This window comes from Oryx dammah, unplaced genomic scaffold (genome assembly GCF_014754425.2).
Source record: "Oryx dammah isolate SB20612 unplaced genomic scaffold, SCBI_Odam_1.1 HiC_scaffold_11072, whole genome shotgun sequence".
NCBI lineage: Eukaryota > Metazoa > Chordata > Mammalia > Artiodactyla > Bovidae > Oryx > Oryx dammah.
This window is the reverse complement of record NW_024080466.1, coordinates 299316-316121: the sequence shown is the minus strand read 5'-3', so window position 1 is coordinate 316121 and position 16806 is coordinate 299316. Positions and strand designations below refer to the sequence as shown.

Below are 16806 nucleotides of genomic sequence, written 5' to 3'. Positions count from 1 at the left end.
TAGAGTGTTAACCTTCTTCTCCAAGAAATTTCCAGTAACCCTCTGCACATCAACTATACTTTGATGAGACAGATGGCTACTAGCAAAAGTAACCAAAACTGTTATCATCCACTCACAGAGATGACTATAAGAGCTAATGTGAAATATTTAAAATCATATCTATAACTTAATAACAACTCTCCAAGTGTTAAGACAACAGAACTCATCTTTCAAAGTACACACAAGAGACAACTGGATTTCAAGTCCTACTCTTTACTCCCTAATTCGGTGACAAAACCAAAACTATTGCCCATACACCTTAATTTAGTTCACTCAAAATAAGAGGCTTTTGGTTAGGTATAGAGGCCTCTGCTGTGCTACACACAGCTTGAAACTGAAATCTAAGGAGTCACATTGTTTTATCTGTTTATTCTTTCAATAGGCATTTATTGGAAGTCTGCTCCATGACTGGCACTGTGCGGTAGTAACCACGACACAGAGCCACCCTCAAAGAGGTGATCTAGCCACATGACCCAAGGATAGACGCTTAGGGGCAAAAGCCACACACTGAAACCGCCTATGTAAAGGCATCTTGGTCAGAAAAAGCACTGTGCATTCTTGGACACACAGGTAAAATTTGGGAGACTTTGGGAAGGGAGATGAGGGGCTGGGTGAAATGTTTCAAAACACTTGAAACTAGAAAAGAATTCAGTAAGAAACACTAGAAGAGAGTGAAAAAGTTGGCTTAAAGCTCAACATTCAGAAAACTAAGATCATGGCATCCGGTCCCATCACTTCATGGCAAATAGATGGGGAAACAGTGGAAACAGTGGCTGACTTTATTTTGGGGAGCTCCAAAATCACTGCAGATGGTGACTGCAACCATGAAATTAAAAGACGCTTACCCCTTGGAAGGAAAGTTATGACCAACCTAGATAGCATAATAAAAAGCAGAGACATTACTTTGCCAACAAAGATCTGTCTAGTCAAGGCTATGGTTTTTCCAGTAGTCATGTATGGATGTGAGAGTTGGACTATAAAGAAAGCTGAGCACCAAAGAATTGATGCTTTTGAACTGTGGTGTTGGAGAAGACTCTTGAGAGCCCTTTGGACTGCAAAGAGATCCAACCAGTCCATCCTAAAGGAGATGGGTCCTGGGTGTTCATGGAAGGACTGATGTTGAAGCTGAAACTCCAATACTTTGGCCACCTGATGTGAAGAGCTAACTCATTGGAAAAGACCCTGATGCTGGGAAAGACTGAGGGCCAGAGGGGAAGGGGACGATGGAGGATGAGATGGTTGGATGGCATCACCGACTCAATGGACATGAGTTTGTGTAAACTCCAGGAGTCGATGATGGACAGGGAGGCCTGGCGTGCTGCAGTCCATGGCGTTGCAGAGTCGGACACAACTGAGTGACTGAACTGAACTGCAAGAAACACTAAAAATTCTGAACTTCTCCCTCAAGGCAGTGGTCTGAAAACTTTCATGCAAAAGGTCAATAGAATTAGCTTTGTCTTGTTAGTCAAAAAAGAACGCAGAAGAGGTAGGGATTGTGGGGGAGAAGAGGAGGAAGAGAAAGAGAGAAGGAAAAGAAGAGGAAATAGGTCTGGATGCAAAGCAGAGAAAACTAAATGTCGCAAAAAATGGAGACAGGAAACACTTTTAAGAAACTATAACAGTAGTTTTAGAAAGAAAGATGACATTGGCCTGAATGAAGGAAGTGCCCGTGGAAAAAAGGGGATGGATTATTTGAGAGCTATTAAGGAGAGAGAGGGCTTCCCCTGTGGCTCAGCTGGTAAAGAATCTGCCTGCAATGCAGGAGACCTGGGTTCGATCTCTGGGTTGGGAAGATCCCCTGGAGAAGGGAAAGTCTACCCACTCCAGTACTCTGGCCTGGAGAATTCCATGGACTGTATGGTCTATGGGGTCACAAAGAGTCAGACGTGACCGAGCGACTTTCACAAGGAGACAGAACCACAGCACTGGATGTTGACTGGCTGTGGGAACTGAGGGAGGCGGAAGAGTACAGCTGACCTGGGCAGCTAGAGAGATGGAGGTGCAGTCCACCAAGAGAAGGATGCAGAGAACCAGGGCTGTGGAAGACAACCTGTTTCAAGTATCTGTGGGACATCCAGTGGACAATGTCCAGACAGCAGCAAGACATAAGGATCTGACTGTCAAGCTAGAAATGTAGGCTGGAGAGACAGATTCCGTTGTCGTTGTTGTTGTTGTTTAGTCGTGCTGGACTCTGGGATCCCACGGACTGGAGCCAGGCTCCCCTGTCCATGGGATTTCCCAGGCAAGAATACTGGAGTGAGTTGCCATTTCCTTCTCCAGGGGTTCTTCCTGACTTGGGTATCAAACCTGCGTCTCCTGCATTAGCAGGCATATTCTTTACCACTGAGCTACCAGGGAAGCCCAGTATGGATTCAGGTTTCACCATATTATAAACAGTAGCAGAAGCTCTGGCCATGGAGAAGAAAACTCTGATTAAATGCATAAAAAAAGAAAAGAGAGCCAAAGATGGAGCTCTAAGGAATAAGAATGTTTACAATGTGGATATTGTCTGCAAAGAGTCTCAAAGGAGTAACCAAAGCAGAAGGAGAAAAGCCAGAAAGGAAATGAGAGGACAGCAATGTCCAGTGCTGCAAGGGGGGCCAAAAATTTGTAACCGCCTAAGAAAGCAGCCACAAGGTAAGCAAGGAGGGCTTTGTGCCGTAGTGAAAGCGGTTTCAATCCATGGTGAAGGGGAAAAGCAGAAGGCAGGGGACTGAAGAACAAACAGCATGTGAAGCAGCAGAAACAGGCAGCTGGAACTCTACAAAGAGGTGAGAGACAGGGCAGCAGCTAGGAGGAGGCAGGATAATCAGGGAGGCTTTGTTTCCCTCCATGACAGAAATGTTTAAATACAGAGCGAAGATGCCACCAAACAGCAGAAGGTTAAAGATACCAAATGGAAGAATTCAGACACAGGTGAGAAGCGGAGTGGGCCAGGGCTCTCCCGACAGAGACCCAATCGAAGGCAAACTGGAAGGATAAACCTGAAGGAAGGAGATGGGTTCTCAATAGACACAGGATGATGGTTACTTCACCGTCATCACCTCCATCTCCTTCAGGACACAGGATTTATAGATTAGGTCTATGCCAGTTTTTAGAGGCTGGTAAAAGACCTTGCTAGTCAAAAGATTTCCTGAATCTGTTGCGAAGTTGCAAATTATATACACAATCTGAGTAACAGCAGACCCTCCTGAAACACACTGGTAGCCTGAGAACTCATGAACGCTGGGGTAGAAAAGGACCCTTTATCCGCAGACCTCAGGCAAAGGGCTTCCTCAGCCATCTTAGGAACCACCCATTTGAATTCACACGTAAGATCTGAGCCGCCCTGGGGCAGACCGCCTTCTTAGCCCCCACTATGGATACCCCTAGGCAACTGAAGCCTGAAGGAAGGAGGGGTAATAGGAAGCAAATCCTTGGAATGGACCACAGGCAGACCTCATTTTATTGTGCTTTGCTTACTGTGAAGTGTACAGATACTGTGTTTTTTACTAATCGAAGTTTTGTGGCAATCTTGCAATAAGCAAGGGCTTCCCTGGTGGCCCAGATGGTAAAGAATTTGCCTGCAATGCAGGAGACCTGAGTTCAACCCCTGGGTCAGGAAGATTCCCTGGAAAAGGGAATGGCTACCCACTCTTTTTGCCTGAAAAATTCCATAGACAGAGGAGCCTGGCGGGCTACAGTCCATGGAGTCACATGGGGTCACAAAGAGTTGGATATGACTGAGCAACTAACACTTTCACTTTTCGATACTCAACTCTACTGGTGCCCTTTTCCCAAAGGCAGCTGCTCACTTCATGTCTCTGTGACATATTTTGGTAATTCTCATAACATTTCAAGCTTTTTCGTCAGTTGCGGTGATCTGTGATCAGAGATCAATTTCACTACTGCAAACACATTACAATTCACCGAAGGCTCGGATGATGGTTAGTCTTCTTTAAGAATAAAGCACTTTTTAATCAGGGTAGGTACATTGTTTTTTTAGACAGAATGCAATTGAAACCAAATGGGACCCTTTGGGGCTCCTGGGCACAAAAACCTTTCTGTGTCCCTTTTCCTGACTTCCAAAGGACAGGATCAAGCAGCTGTTAATCAGGGAAGGGAGAGGGTACAGAGACAGGGGAGGTGCAGTCAGGAAACAATAGTGCAGCCTCGGGGCAGGGTCCTGGTTCCACCTCAAGGGATACACAGAGCAGTGTCTTTGAGCTCTTCTGCAGAACTAAAACCCTCACCAAACGGAAGATGTTAACTACTTGTTAACTACTTGATGACGCACTCTTCATTCCAGGTAAGGTCACAATCTGCCCATCATCACCGGACATCAGAAGATCCCGGCACTGAAGGAACATGCTGCCAAAACCTTGGCTCTCTGTGCACGAGTGTCAAACAGAAATATGGAGACAGAGTATGGAGGAAAAGGAAAGAGTGGCTTTCCTTCTTTGCCAGACAAAAGGGGAACACAGTAGGCTAGCGCCTCAAGAAAGCAACCCCCTCTCCCTGGTGAATAGGAAGCAGTTATATAGTCAGGCTTCCCCGGTGGCTCAGATGGTAAATTCCCATCTGCCCTTGTATGTATTTATTTTTGGCTGCCCTGGGTCTTTGTAGTTCCACCCAGGCTTTCTAGTTGCGCTGTGTGGGGACTAATCTCTGGATGCAGGGTGCAGGTTTCTTGCTTGGGTGGCTTCTCTTGGCGCAGAGTACGGGCTCTGGAGCACAAGGGCTCAGCACTGGCAGCTCACAGGCTCTCAGTAGTTGTGGGGACTGAGCTTAGTTGCCCATGGCATGTGGAATCTTCCCAGACCAGGAATCAAACCCATGTCCCCTATATTAGCAGGCAGCTTCTTAACCACTGGACCACCAGGGAAGTCCCCCAAAGTCTGCCCTCTGGAACTCAGGAAAGGTTATGGAGGCTGGAATCTTGTCTACAAGAATAGGGGACAGAAAGGCCTCTGTGCCGGGAGCTCCCCAAGGCTTTGCTCGGCATGAGGTAGAGGCTGTCAGTGTTGTGGCTTCAAGAGATTCACCCTCCCTGAAAAGTATATAATAAATTTTCTAGACAGTTACCAGAGTTTAAGAACCACTGTTTTAACTAGTTGTGCTTAAATCCCTGGCACATGCCTGAAAACTAAAAACAGAAAAAAAGAAGATATCCACTTTCAACTTCATCCATGTGCACACAGATGGTTTATGCGGATTTGCAGTCACTACGTTTTATATGTGTTAGTCAAAGAATTCAAAATAAAACCCAGACAGAATGCTTGACCTGCAGCTAAGATCAAGAGCAGGATAATAATATGAAAACACAGGCATTTATGTGTTTTCTAAACCATAAATCCAGCCACAGTACCCACATTCACATTGGAAGCTACCTCTTAGTTGAACTAGCTTGGTATACAAATCGTAGACACATTTTTGCCTTTATGTCACATGGATTCACATGATTTGTTTGCAAGAAGAATCTAAAACAGGAGTCCTCAAACGTTTTGGTATGTGAACTCACTGCCCACGCTTGCCACTGCCACAGACCCCCAACAAGAGAGGAATACTATGAGGAAACAGTGGTGACATGGGGCACAGTTGTTACCAGCTATTACAAATAAATTCTGAAACTAAATAAATTTCACAAACCTGAGTACACTGACACGTCAAAAATAAACGCTAGGACTTCCCTGGTGGTCTGGTGGATAAGAATCTGCCTGTCAATGCAGGGGACACAGGTTCGATCCCCAGTCCTGGAAGATCCCACATGCAAAAGTGTACCACAACTACTGAGCCATGCGCTGCAAGTACTGAAGCCCACACGCCTAGAGCCTGTGCTCTGTAACGAAAGGCCACCACAATGAGAAGCCCACGTACCACAATGAAGGGTAGCCCCTGCTCACCACGACTAGAGAAAGGCCCCTTGTAACAACAAAGACTCAATACAATCAAAAATGAAATAAATAAAGGTAAACCCTGGTGGCTCAGAGGGTATAGAATCTGACTCCAGTCCAGGGCACCCAGGTTCGATCCCTGGGTCAGGAAGATCCCCGGAATAAGGGCATAGCAATCCAGTCCACTATTATTGCCTGGAGAATTCCATGGACAGAGGGGCCTAGCAGGCCACAGTGCACCAGGTCACAAAGAGTCAGACATGACTGAGCGACTAACACACACACGCATGCAAAATAAATGCTGCACGGCACAGCCTTTCTTGGGAAGGAAAAGCAAGTACTTCTGCAAAAGAGCTGCAGAGGTCACCAGGAGTCTGCTGAGGTTTACTGGGACCGCCCTCTGGTCTGGGAGAGGAGATGCAAGTGACACAGAGGAGGGATGACTGAACAAGAAAGGGTACTGCAATGCTCCATCAGGCCCCAGGTCCTCGGAGGATTAGGTGGGACCCCAGCCCACAGGCTGCTCTCCAGAGGAGGACTTAGCCACCCAGGGCAACTCCAGCCCACGGACAGGTAGCCAAGGAGGGACCCACGTCACAGGTGTCGCCCCAGCCAAGTCCTTGCAAACCCTGGGAAATGGGGAGGGACAAAAAATTTTTAAACTAAAATTTTTAAATGCTACAAGTAATCAGTGCTGGATTTGCTTGAGGGCAAGTTCACCCTATACTTTCAAGAGTCACTGGTCTGGAAATCCGAGTATGCTTTTTGCCTCAGCAAAACAAAATGCTGTGCTCTTCAAGCCAGTGGATCAAACTTATGAAATCGTGAAAGCCACAGAAGTTACACAGTGGGGGTTGGAAGTCTCTGTGTACACATGCTGACACGGATGATGAATGTGAACTGCTGATTCATCTGCCAACTGCAATAAGGGAGCCAAGTGAAAACAATGAAAGTCTTAGTCGCTCAGTCACGTCGGACTCTTTGCGACCGCATGGACTGTAGCCCGCTAGGTTCCTCTGTCCATGGAATTCTCTAGGCAAGAAACTGAAGTCAGTAACCATTCCCTTCTCCAGGGGATCTTCCTGACCCAGGGATCAAACCCAGGTCTTCCACACTACAGGCAAATTCTTTACCATCTGAGCCACCAGGGAAGCCCCAAGGGAATCAAACCCCTCCCCAAAGTCTCAACATCCATTATGGACAGAGAAAATAATTAGCATTTAAAAGAGTAAGTTGCCTTAACCCATGTAAGCTGAATGAGGAATAAATAAAGATAAAGCTTTTTTTTTTTTTCCAATCCTGCAGAATCTATAAGGTAAATCTCTTGACTAGTCTTGAAAGACACTAGCCTATGGGGAATATTTTATGATTGGATCAGCTTAGAAGCAGAGAAATGGCTGCAAAGACCTGTGCAGACATGTTCCATGCCTAATTATTTATTATAGATACTTGCTTCCTGTCCATTGGGGTATTTTAACAAGCAACATGTTACGCTCATGTTCTGGGGTATATAATGAACTCTCTGTCACGCAGTTTCACAACAGCTTATCATCATAAAAAGCAATATGATACTTACTTTGCTGTGACGGTACCATTTAAACTCTTAGAATTTAAAGAACAATATAATGGTGTCTGCAAAGCAACTTCAAACTTTGGTAATACTGGAAAAGAAAAGCAAGAATATTTTAAACAGTCTGTTTTCCTCTCATTTTACAGTTTAACAGACTAGAGAATAGAACTGTCCTAAAGGAGTTGGTATTATTTAAACTTAAATTCGTTAGCCTCCAAATACACGTTAACAAATAGATGAAAGTACTTCACTCCACTCAAAATGTGAAACCCCATAAGGCTGGTGACGAGACTCCAAAAGGGCAGGACTGCTGTGGACACTCATGTCTGTGAAGCCTCCCGCCGGCAGAATCTAAGCTGTATCCAGATAACTAACAAGGACACACTGCACAGCACAGGAAACTCTTCTCAATGTTATGTGGAAGCCTGGGTAGGAAGGACTTTGGAGGAGAAAGGATACACGTACATGCATGGCTGAGTCCCTTCCCTGTTCACCTGAAACTATCACAACATTGTTCATCGACTATACTCAAATACAAAATAAAAAGTGTAATAGAAAAAGTTAAACTAAAAATAAATAAATTGCATCCAGAACCCTAGAGGCAAAGCCATCTGAGTGCTAGAAGGCCCAGCTTTTTCATTCAACTGTCACCCATTAGTATGCACTTCCTACTTCTTAAAATATTTCCATATCATGTGATAAACAGCTACTTCTGAGGACTTTGTTCCAATTTGGTTTCTAAAAGCACATCCTGAGGCCCTAAGACTCTCCTTCTGCATGCTGACATACATGCATTCACAGAGAATCTGCTGGTGACAGTCTAACCCAATGGGATGCCATGAAGAGAAAGTTGTGTACTAGGATTTCTAGTTAATTACTAAGATACGACTACAAGTAATGGTGCTTTTCTTGTGCAACAAGTACTGGTTCCTGAAGGTAATCCCAAAATAAGAAACTCTTGGCTGGCTTTATATAATTGAGCTATGAAGAATTTTATAAATAGTAATATTATTTAATGCAATCTGGTTGGATGGCATCACCAACTCAATGGACATGAGTCTGAGCAAACTCCAGGAGATTGTGAAGGACAGGGAAGCCTGGTGTGCCACAGTTCATGGGGTCACAGAGAGTCGGACATGACTTAGTGACTGAACAACAACAACAACAAATATAATTAAGCTGTGAAATATTTCATAAATAGTAATATTATTTAATCAAAGCACTTCACTGGAGCTAAAAGAAAATATTTCCTACCAACCTAAACAAATCTATAGAAATAATTCTCTTCTTTAACTTCAATGACCAATGAAATAGATTCATCTCATAACAATTAGTAAAAGAGACGAAACAAGACGACCGAGGAATCGGCAGAACAGGAGAGCCTCCAGCTCCAGATGAAAGACCCTGGAGGGCCCGGACGCTCACGACCAAGACCAGTCCAGGACTCTGCACCAGCACAAAAGTCGGGGCCATTCAGGGGTGGAATTTCCTCAGAACAAGGAAATCAGAATGTCCCCTCCTCAGATATCACAGGTTGGCGATCAATTCTGCCTCCACGACATACCTCCTCCAACAACATACAACCACCCAGCACCACTCCTACGTGACATATAAACAGCCTATGAGAGTCACAGCCACCTCTGACTTATTCCTCGAGATCAGGGCTGTCTAAAAGAAACAAAATGTGAGCCACGTGGTGTCATTTCATATGTCCAGCAGCCACATTTAAAAAGGAAAAAAAAAAAAAAACAGGTGAAATTAATCTTTGCAACATTTTATATAACCTCATATATCCAAAATATCATTGCAACATGTAATCAATATAAATAATTTAATTATTAATGAGCTATTTTTCTTTATTTACACCATCTTCAAAATTGGGTATTTTACACGCTGAGAGCACATCTTCATATGGATCAGCCACAATTCAAGTATTTAATGTGCTGAGTGAACCCTGAACTGGACAAAACAGTTCCAGATCAGAGGTCAGTAAACAAAGACCAGCAAGAGCTAAGAATGGTTTGTACGTTTCTAATTAGTTGGGGAAAAAATCATAAGAAATACAAATCATGTATTTCATAACATGTGAAATCGAAATTTCCAAGTCCGTAAATAAAATTGTACTTGATCCCAGGCACTTTCACTTACATATTGTCTGCAGCTGCTGTGTGCTACGATGGCAAAGCTGAGCAGTTAAGACAGAGCCATGGGAGCCACGGAACATCAGGTTTCCTATCCGGCCATCTATAGGAAAAAGCTCTGTGCCCCCTGTTCCAGCTGGTCATGAAACTGAGCCATGACGATGCCGTGAGAGGCACGTGGACTGCAGCCACAAACGTGCACGTGGATGACTTTCCAGAGTTACTAATGCCCGAACGAGACACTCTCTCAAAAAACAACACAAACCAGACAAAAGAGCTTGTGTACAACCTCAGAATGGTTGTTCAAAGTATAACTAATACTGGGATCCTACGCATTCACTCTCAGCCTTCCTTCCTCTCCATGCACCAACAAAAAACCGGTGGGTCCCACATGGTTTACACTGACTTCCAACTACGATATTACAAAAGTGGCACCTGCAGGGAGAGGATTTACCCAAGTTAAACCCAGTCTTTACTAGTGTCGACCAAGTGAAAAACAGGGAAATCAGGAAATCACTGAGGTTACGCTTTAAAAAATTTTTAATATGTTATGATTCACAGCAAAATATAAAAACAGAATAACTGTGCATAAGAAAAAGAGGAAAATCATGGGACTACAGGCAACCTCATTCCCACTTCACTCTTTGTAATGATCTTTTACAGAGAAAAAATGTTCAGACCTATAGAAATACCAGGATTTTACCTCCATTGGGGTTTTTACTTTAAATAATACACCTCTTAGAAATTTCTCTTTTCCCTATGGAAAGGAACAAATGTATATTCCTTCAAAATAAGTTAAAGAATTCTTACCATATTCTGAAACCTGAAATGATTGATAATATGTCTGGTCCTATTGGGAGAAAGAAAAAAAAGACAAGAAAATAAATGAGTTTCTATTTAATTACTTCATCTGTTTACTCACCTCACAAAAATATTTAGAAAAAACTTTAATTATTTGATGAACAAAACAATTTATTTCAACTTTACATAATTTTATTTTTAATCACCTGCAACATGAAGTCTGTGAATTTCATGAGTTTTTCTTAACAATTCACTAATATGAGAAGGTGACCTGTCTCTTTAATTCACTGCAGGTCATTGAAACAAACTACTTAACCTGACTTTCCTCATTTGTGCAATTAGAACAAAATTAAATCAGATAATTTATGAATTTATGAAGCATGGCAAACTAACAAGAAACTACTTCAAATCTGGTTTGTATATCCCTATCAAAGCTAACCAATGAAGAAAATAAAATTACACACTATTCAAATATATAAAATAGTCAAGGATACAAAATCATCATGGACCAACACCCTTTATCTTCCTAATTGCTTGAAGTATTGTCTACTATAATCCTTAAGTCAATATACTCTACCCTATTTTAACAGATATCATTTCTTTTTCCAAGATCAACAAGAAAACGTGTGACCTGTCATAGAAGAAGAAATATCATGTAACATCCCTTATTTTTGGAATCTATAAAGACATGATACAAAAGAACTTATTTACCAAACAGAAACAGACTCACAGACTTAGATGAGGAACTTCTGGTTGCAGGGTTCGGGAGATGGGCAGAAGGGGTAGTTAGGGAGTTTAGGACAGCCATGTACACACCGCTATATTTAAAATGGATAACAAGGACCTACTGTACAGCACTTAGAACTCTGCTCAATGCTATGTGGCAGCCTGGATGGGAGGGAAATTTGGGGGAGAATGGATACCCTTTTCTGTCCACCTGAAACTATCACAACATTGTTAATCAGCTATACCCCAACACAGAGTGAAAGTTTAAAAAAAAAACTTTTTCTTTAAACAGAGAGAGCTTTCCCCAAAGTAAACAATAATAACAAAAAAGAAAACGTGTGGCCTAGAAATATCTTTTTTTCCCAACTCCTCATGTTTCTATCTGTCCATTCCTAATCATAGTTAACACATTAAACAGAACCACTTCAAAAGAGCTAAGAAATTCCACTAAAGAAATGTGTATTCCAATTCTGATTCCCTAAATTTATCAAAACAAATAAATAACATTTTTTAAAAATCATTATTTGTTTAATCTACAGTAACTCTACACCTCCTAAACTAATATGATAGTATAAATCAACTATACCTCAATAAAAAATAAAATTTTAATAAACAAAGTACACACCAGCAATTATTTCTTAATCCTTAAAGGATACAGTTCATTTCAAAGTATAAGACAAATGTAACTAGTTACATATCAACAAAATAATTGTCTAAAGCTTGGCTTCCATGTTGTCATTTAAAGTAGATCCCAAAGAAACTGTGTTGATCAGTCTTTAGGAATCTCACATTTGTCCCTTCTATCTTAAAGCGTTTTCATGTCACATATAGGAATGGTATAAATCACATGTTTTTGATTCATTTATAAGTTCTGATTTGCTATCCTCAAAAATCAAATCAAGAAGGTAATCTACCTGTAATACCTGTTTTACTGATAATGTGAGAATTCTAGTCTTTAAATTGCTTATTGCTTTACAACTGGTAAGGCTGTGAACAAGCAATTTAACAATGATGATGTCTGCTGATCAAGTTAAGTTCATATAGCAAATGCCAAGTGAGTATCACACGTAAAACACGCCATGAAGCTCTGTAAAGGTAAACTACAGCCCTCAGCATCAGAGGGTCCGTCTCAGGAGGGAGCAGACACAGTCCAGAGCAGTTCTGCAAGGCAGACAGTACCCCAGACTTTCATGCACTGTGCTTCTGCTCTCAGCTCCCTATGCTTTACTTACACACACTTCTACCTCTAATCTCCTGCCAGGACCTAGACCAAATAGTACGTGCTTCCCTGGATCCCCAATCTAAAAGTGATCTCTTTAATACTGTATGACACCCCTTATATGTGGAATCTAAAAAGAAATGATATAAACTAACTTACTTACAAAACAGAAGGAGACTCACAGACTTAGAAAACAAACTCATGGTTGCCGGGGGAAAGGATAGTTAGGGAGTTTGGGAATGTCATGTACACACTGCTATATTCAAAATGGTAACCAACAAAGACCTATTGTATAGCACATGGAACCTGACTCAATGTTATGTGCCAGGATGGATGGTAGGAGAGTTTAGGGGAGAATGAACTCATGGGCTTCCCAGGTGGCGCTACTGGTAAAGAACCCACGTACCGATGCAGGTTAGGCATAAAAGACGCGGGCTCAGTCCCAGGGTCGGGAAGATCCCCTGGAGGAGGACGTGGCAAGCCACTCCAGGATTCTTGCCTGGAGAATCCCATGGACAGAGGAGCCTGGGAAGCTGCAAGTCCATGGGGTAGCACACAGGCAGAAATGACTGAAGCGACTCAACACACACACAGATACACGCATGTGTGTGGCTGAATCCCTCCACTGTGCACGTGAAACTACCAACACATTGTAAACGGGCTACACCCCTGTAACAGGAGGAAAAGGGCCAGGCACAACTTTTGAAAGAATGACACAGCCCAAGGACACAACATAAACCGGTTAAAATCAAATGAGTCCAAGATGGCAGACAAGTCGACTCTGACTAGACCTTGACCCTCAATCAGCAAGCTAAATGACACAACCAGAGGCACTATGACAGTTCCAAGGCACTGTCAAAAGACCAAGGAGTGGCGGTGACCCAGTCCCTGGAAATCTCCACCCCTTCCCAAAACTAGTTGGAATAATCCTCCCACTCGTTAGCATATGAAATCACTCATCCTATAAAAACTAGCCACCCCACATTTCACAGCCAGCACTCACCATCTGTGATGGCCCACACTCTGTCCGTGGAGTGCACTTCTCTCTGAATCTAAATAAATCCACTTCTTACCTATCACTTTGTCTCTCACTGAATTCTTTCTGTGATGGGACATCAAGAATCTGAGCTTCATTAGGTCCTGAAACCAGTCACCGTGGGTTTTGGCTGGGTTCAAGTCCCAGCCATGTGGGTTCAAGTCCCAGCCTGAGGTAAATGGTTTCACCCCAATACAATAAATAAATAAAGAGTTCAAAGTCTGAAAACAAAACAAAAAAAATTAAACTAAAATAAAAGTGATCTCTCTGCCTCCTTGTGCTTCAGCCCTTCCTCACCACCTTTTGCCCCGTGTTCTGAATATTTAGGTACCTGGTTTCCCTTGCTGCAAGTTCCTTCATGGCCAGGTCCATGCTGGATCATGTTTTTACCCTTCATAGTTTATCCCTTGACATGTCAACTTAAAAGAGTGTCTGATACAAAAAAGTTTTCAAAATAACATGTTTTATATTGCATAAAAGCGCTAGCTTTGACAAATGTAGAAAATTAACTAATTTATTTGGGCCTCCTTTAAACAGCCTTGAAACCAACACTTAGGCAATTATTTAACACAAGTGGTTACATTCGATTACATCTGAAATGAAGTCTCCCTTCCTGCCTCCTACATTACCAATCATCCCTGACAATACCTGGATTTTCCACCTCTCTGTTTACTGTCTCCTCCCCTTCATTCTGTCTATAGATGTTGTTACATCTTCTGTTCTCCTGGTACTCTTGAGCATGTTTCTGAATCATTCTTTGTTTCCTTAGTGTTCTTTTCTGATCTTGAAACGTTGGTCCTTCCTATCCTGAGCCCCATGCTCTTCCCATAAGTTAGTTCATCAACTCCCATGGTGTTAACTGCCATCTCTACAGTAAACATTTCTAAACCTTTATCTCAAGCTGGAGATTTAGACTCAAATGCATCTTCTGGACACTTCCACCTGAATGTTCTAGAGAATGTTCTGGACTTCTGGGTTTCCTTGGTGGTTGAGTGGTTAAGAATCCACCTGCCAATGCAGGGGTTCAGTTCAGTTCTGTCACTCAGTCATGTCCTACTCTTTGCGATCCCATAGACTGTAGCACACCAGGCTTCCCTATCCTTCACCAACTCCCAAGCCTTGTTCAAACTCATGTCCATCAAGTCGGTGATACCATCCGCCCATCTCATCCTTTCTCGTCCCCTTCTCCTCCCACCTTCAATCTTTTCCAATGAGTCAGTTCTTCGCATCAGGTGGCCAAAGTATTGGAGTTTCAGCTTCAACATCAGTCCTCCCAATGAAGGACTGATTTCCTTAACCACTGACTGGTTTGATCTTACAGCCCAAGGAACTCTCAAGAGTCTCCTCCAACACCACAGTTCAAAAGCATCAATTCTTTGGTGCTCAGCTTTCTTTATAGTCTAAATCTCACATCCACACATGACTACTGGAAAAACCACAGCTTTGACTAGACAGATCTTTGTCAGCAAAGTAATATCTCTGCTTTTTAATATGCTGTCTAGGTTGGTCATAGCTTTTCTTCCAAGAAGCAAGCGTCTTTTAATTTCAAGGCTGCAGTCACCATTGGCAGTGATTTTGGAGTCCCCAAAAGTAAAGTCTCTCACTGTTTCCATTGTTTCCCTATTTATTTGCCATGAAGTGATGGGACCGGATGCCATGATTTTAGTTTTTTGAATGTTGAGCTTTAAGCCAGGTTTTTTACTCTCCTCTTTCACCTTCATCAAGAGGCTCTTTAGTTCTTCTTCACTTTCTGCCTTAAGGGTGGTATCATTTGCATATCTGAGGTTATTGATTTTTCTCCCTGCAATCTTGATTCCAGCATACGCTTCATCCAACCTGGCATTTCGCACGATGTATTCTGCATATAAGTTAAATAAGCAAGGTGACAATATACAGCCTTGACATACTACTTTGCCAATTTTGAACCAGTCCATTGTTCCATGTCCAGTTCTAACTGTTGCTTCTTGATCTGCATACAGATTTCTCAGGAGGCAGGTAAGTTGGTCTGATAATGCAGGGGACACTGGTTCAATCCCTGATCCAGGAAGATTCCATATGCCTCAGGGCAACTAAGCCCATATGCTACAAAAAGTGAGGCCCATGCGCCCTAGGGCCCATGCTTCCCAACAAGGGAAGCCGCTGTAATAAGAGGCCCACTCACCCCAAGTACAGAGTCGCCCCTGCTGGCCAAAACTAGAGAAAGCCCGTGCTCAGCAATGAAGACTCAGTGTAGCCAAAAATAAAATAAATATTTTTTTTAATGTCCTGGGCTCCTTTATCTGGAGTTAGTCTCCACCAGGGAGCTTTTCTTGATCGCCTCTCCCCATGTTGGATTAGATGCCCTTCTCTCCCAAATATCCTGTGTATAACTCAGTCACTTTACCCAATATACTATAACCATCTGCTTTCTGTTAATAACCTGGAACAGGCTTTGTGTTAATAACAGGCTTATGAAGCCTTTGCGGGTACTGCACTTAATTCAGCATCCTTTCAAGGTCTGTTGAATGAATGTACATATTAATGAATGAACACATTGATTTTTGTCCCCAAGTTGGTTCTTACGGGGGGCTCATCAAATTAGACTCAGTTATCTCACAGCATCTCCTGCAAGAAATTCAGAGCCTTCAGACTACATTGAGGAGGCACAGCCATCAGCCAAGAGACCCATGAAGTAACCTTAACTCTCTGCACTGCATTTGGAAGAAATATGAACGTCTGGGAGTGGAACAAAACAGTCATCACAGAAAACTGAAGAAAATGTGGGAGAAAAAGGCTTATTTCCACTGTCATTTAAATTGTTCCAATAAATCAATAAATCATCTAGTAACTGAGTGGTGATAGTGTGCTTTGTACCAGATGAGGTTTTCCCAGGATGTTTATAAGATGTGACACGCAAATCTAGAAGGAAATTATTTTACTGTTCCAGGGGTTTAAAAAGCAGAAATAAGTTCTGGCGTTCTCAACATGTGGTCATTAGCAATTGGGCCATACCAATTTTCACAAGTTTAGTATTTTTTTATAAAATATTTTTATAAAATATACAATCAAGAATACAGAAGATACTGAAATACTTTAAATGAATAATAATTCCGAGAATCAGTAGCCATTTATGCTACAGACAACAAAGATGCCAACAGGAACACTTTCATTAGTCCAGAAAAGGTTTTTGCAAACTTTTTCTATAAAAGGCAAAGCAGTAAATATTTTAGCCTTTGCAAGCCATATGGTCCCTCTTACAACTTCTCAACCCTACTGGTGCAATGCAAAACAGCCAGAGCCAACACAAACAAATGAGACTGGCTGTGTGCCAACAAAACTTTATTTACATAAGCAGGTGTTGGGCTGCTGACCCCTGGTCTAAAAACTAAAATTTATTTCCATTTTGTTCTGTTATTTCTAGC

General features: G+C 42.4%; 1 protein-coding gene across 1 annotated transcript in view; it reads right to left on the bottom strand.

The window, feature by feature from the left end:
• The window catches only part of LOC120860411 (CD109 antigen), a 143526-nt gene that overhangs the window by 76140 nt on the left and 50580 nt on the right, over positions 1–16806 (bottom strand). Inside the window, exons 6-7 of the mRNA XM_040236212.1 lie at positions 10434–10473; positions 7489–7573 (exon numbers count right to left, since the gene is read on the bottom strand). Of these exons, the coding sequence (XP_040092146.1) occupies positions 7489–7573; positions 10434–10473 (125 nt within the window). The remainder of the gene's footprint in view (positions 1–7488; positions 7574–10433; positions 10474–16806) is intronic.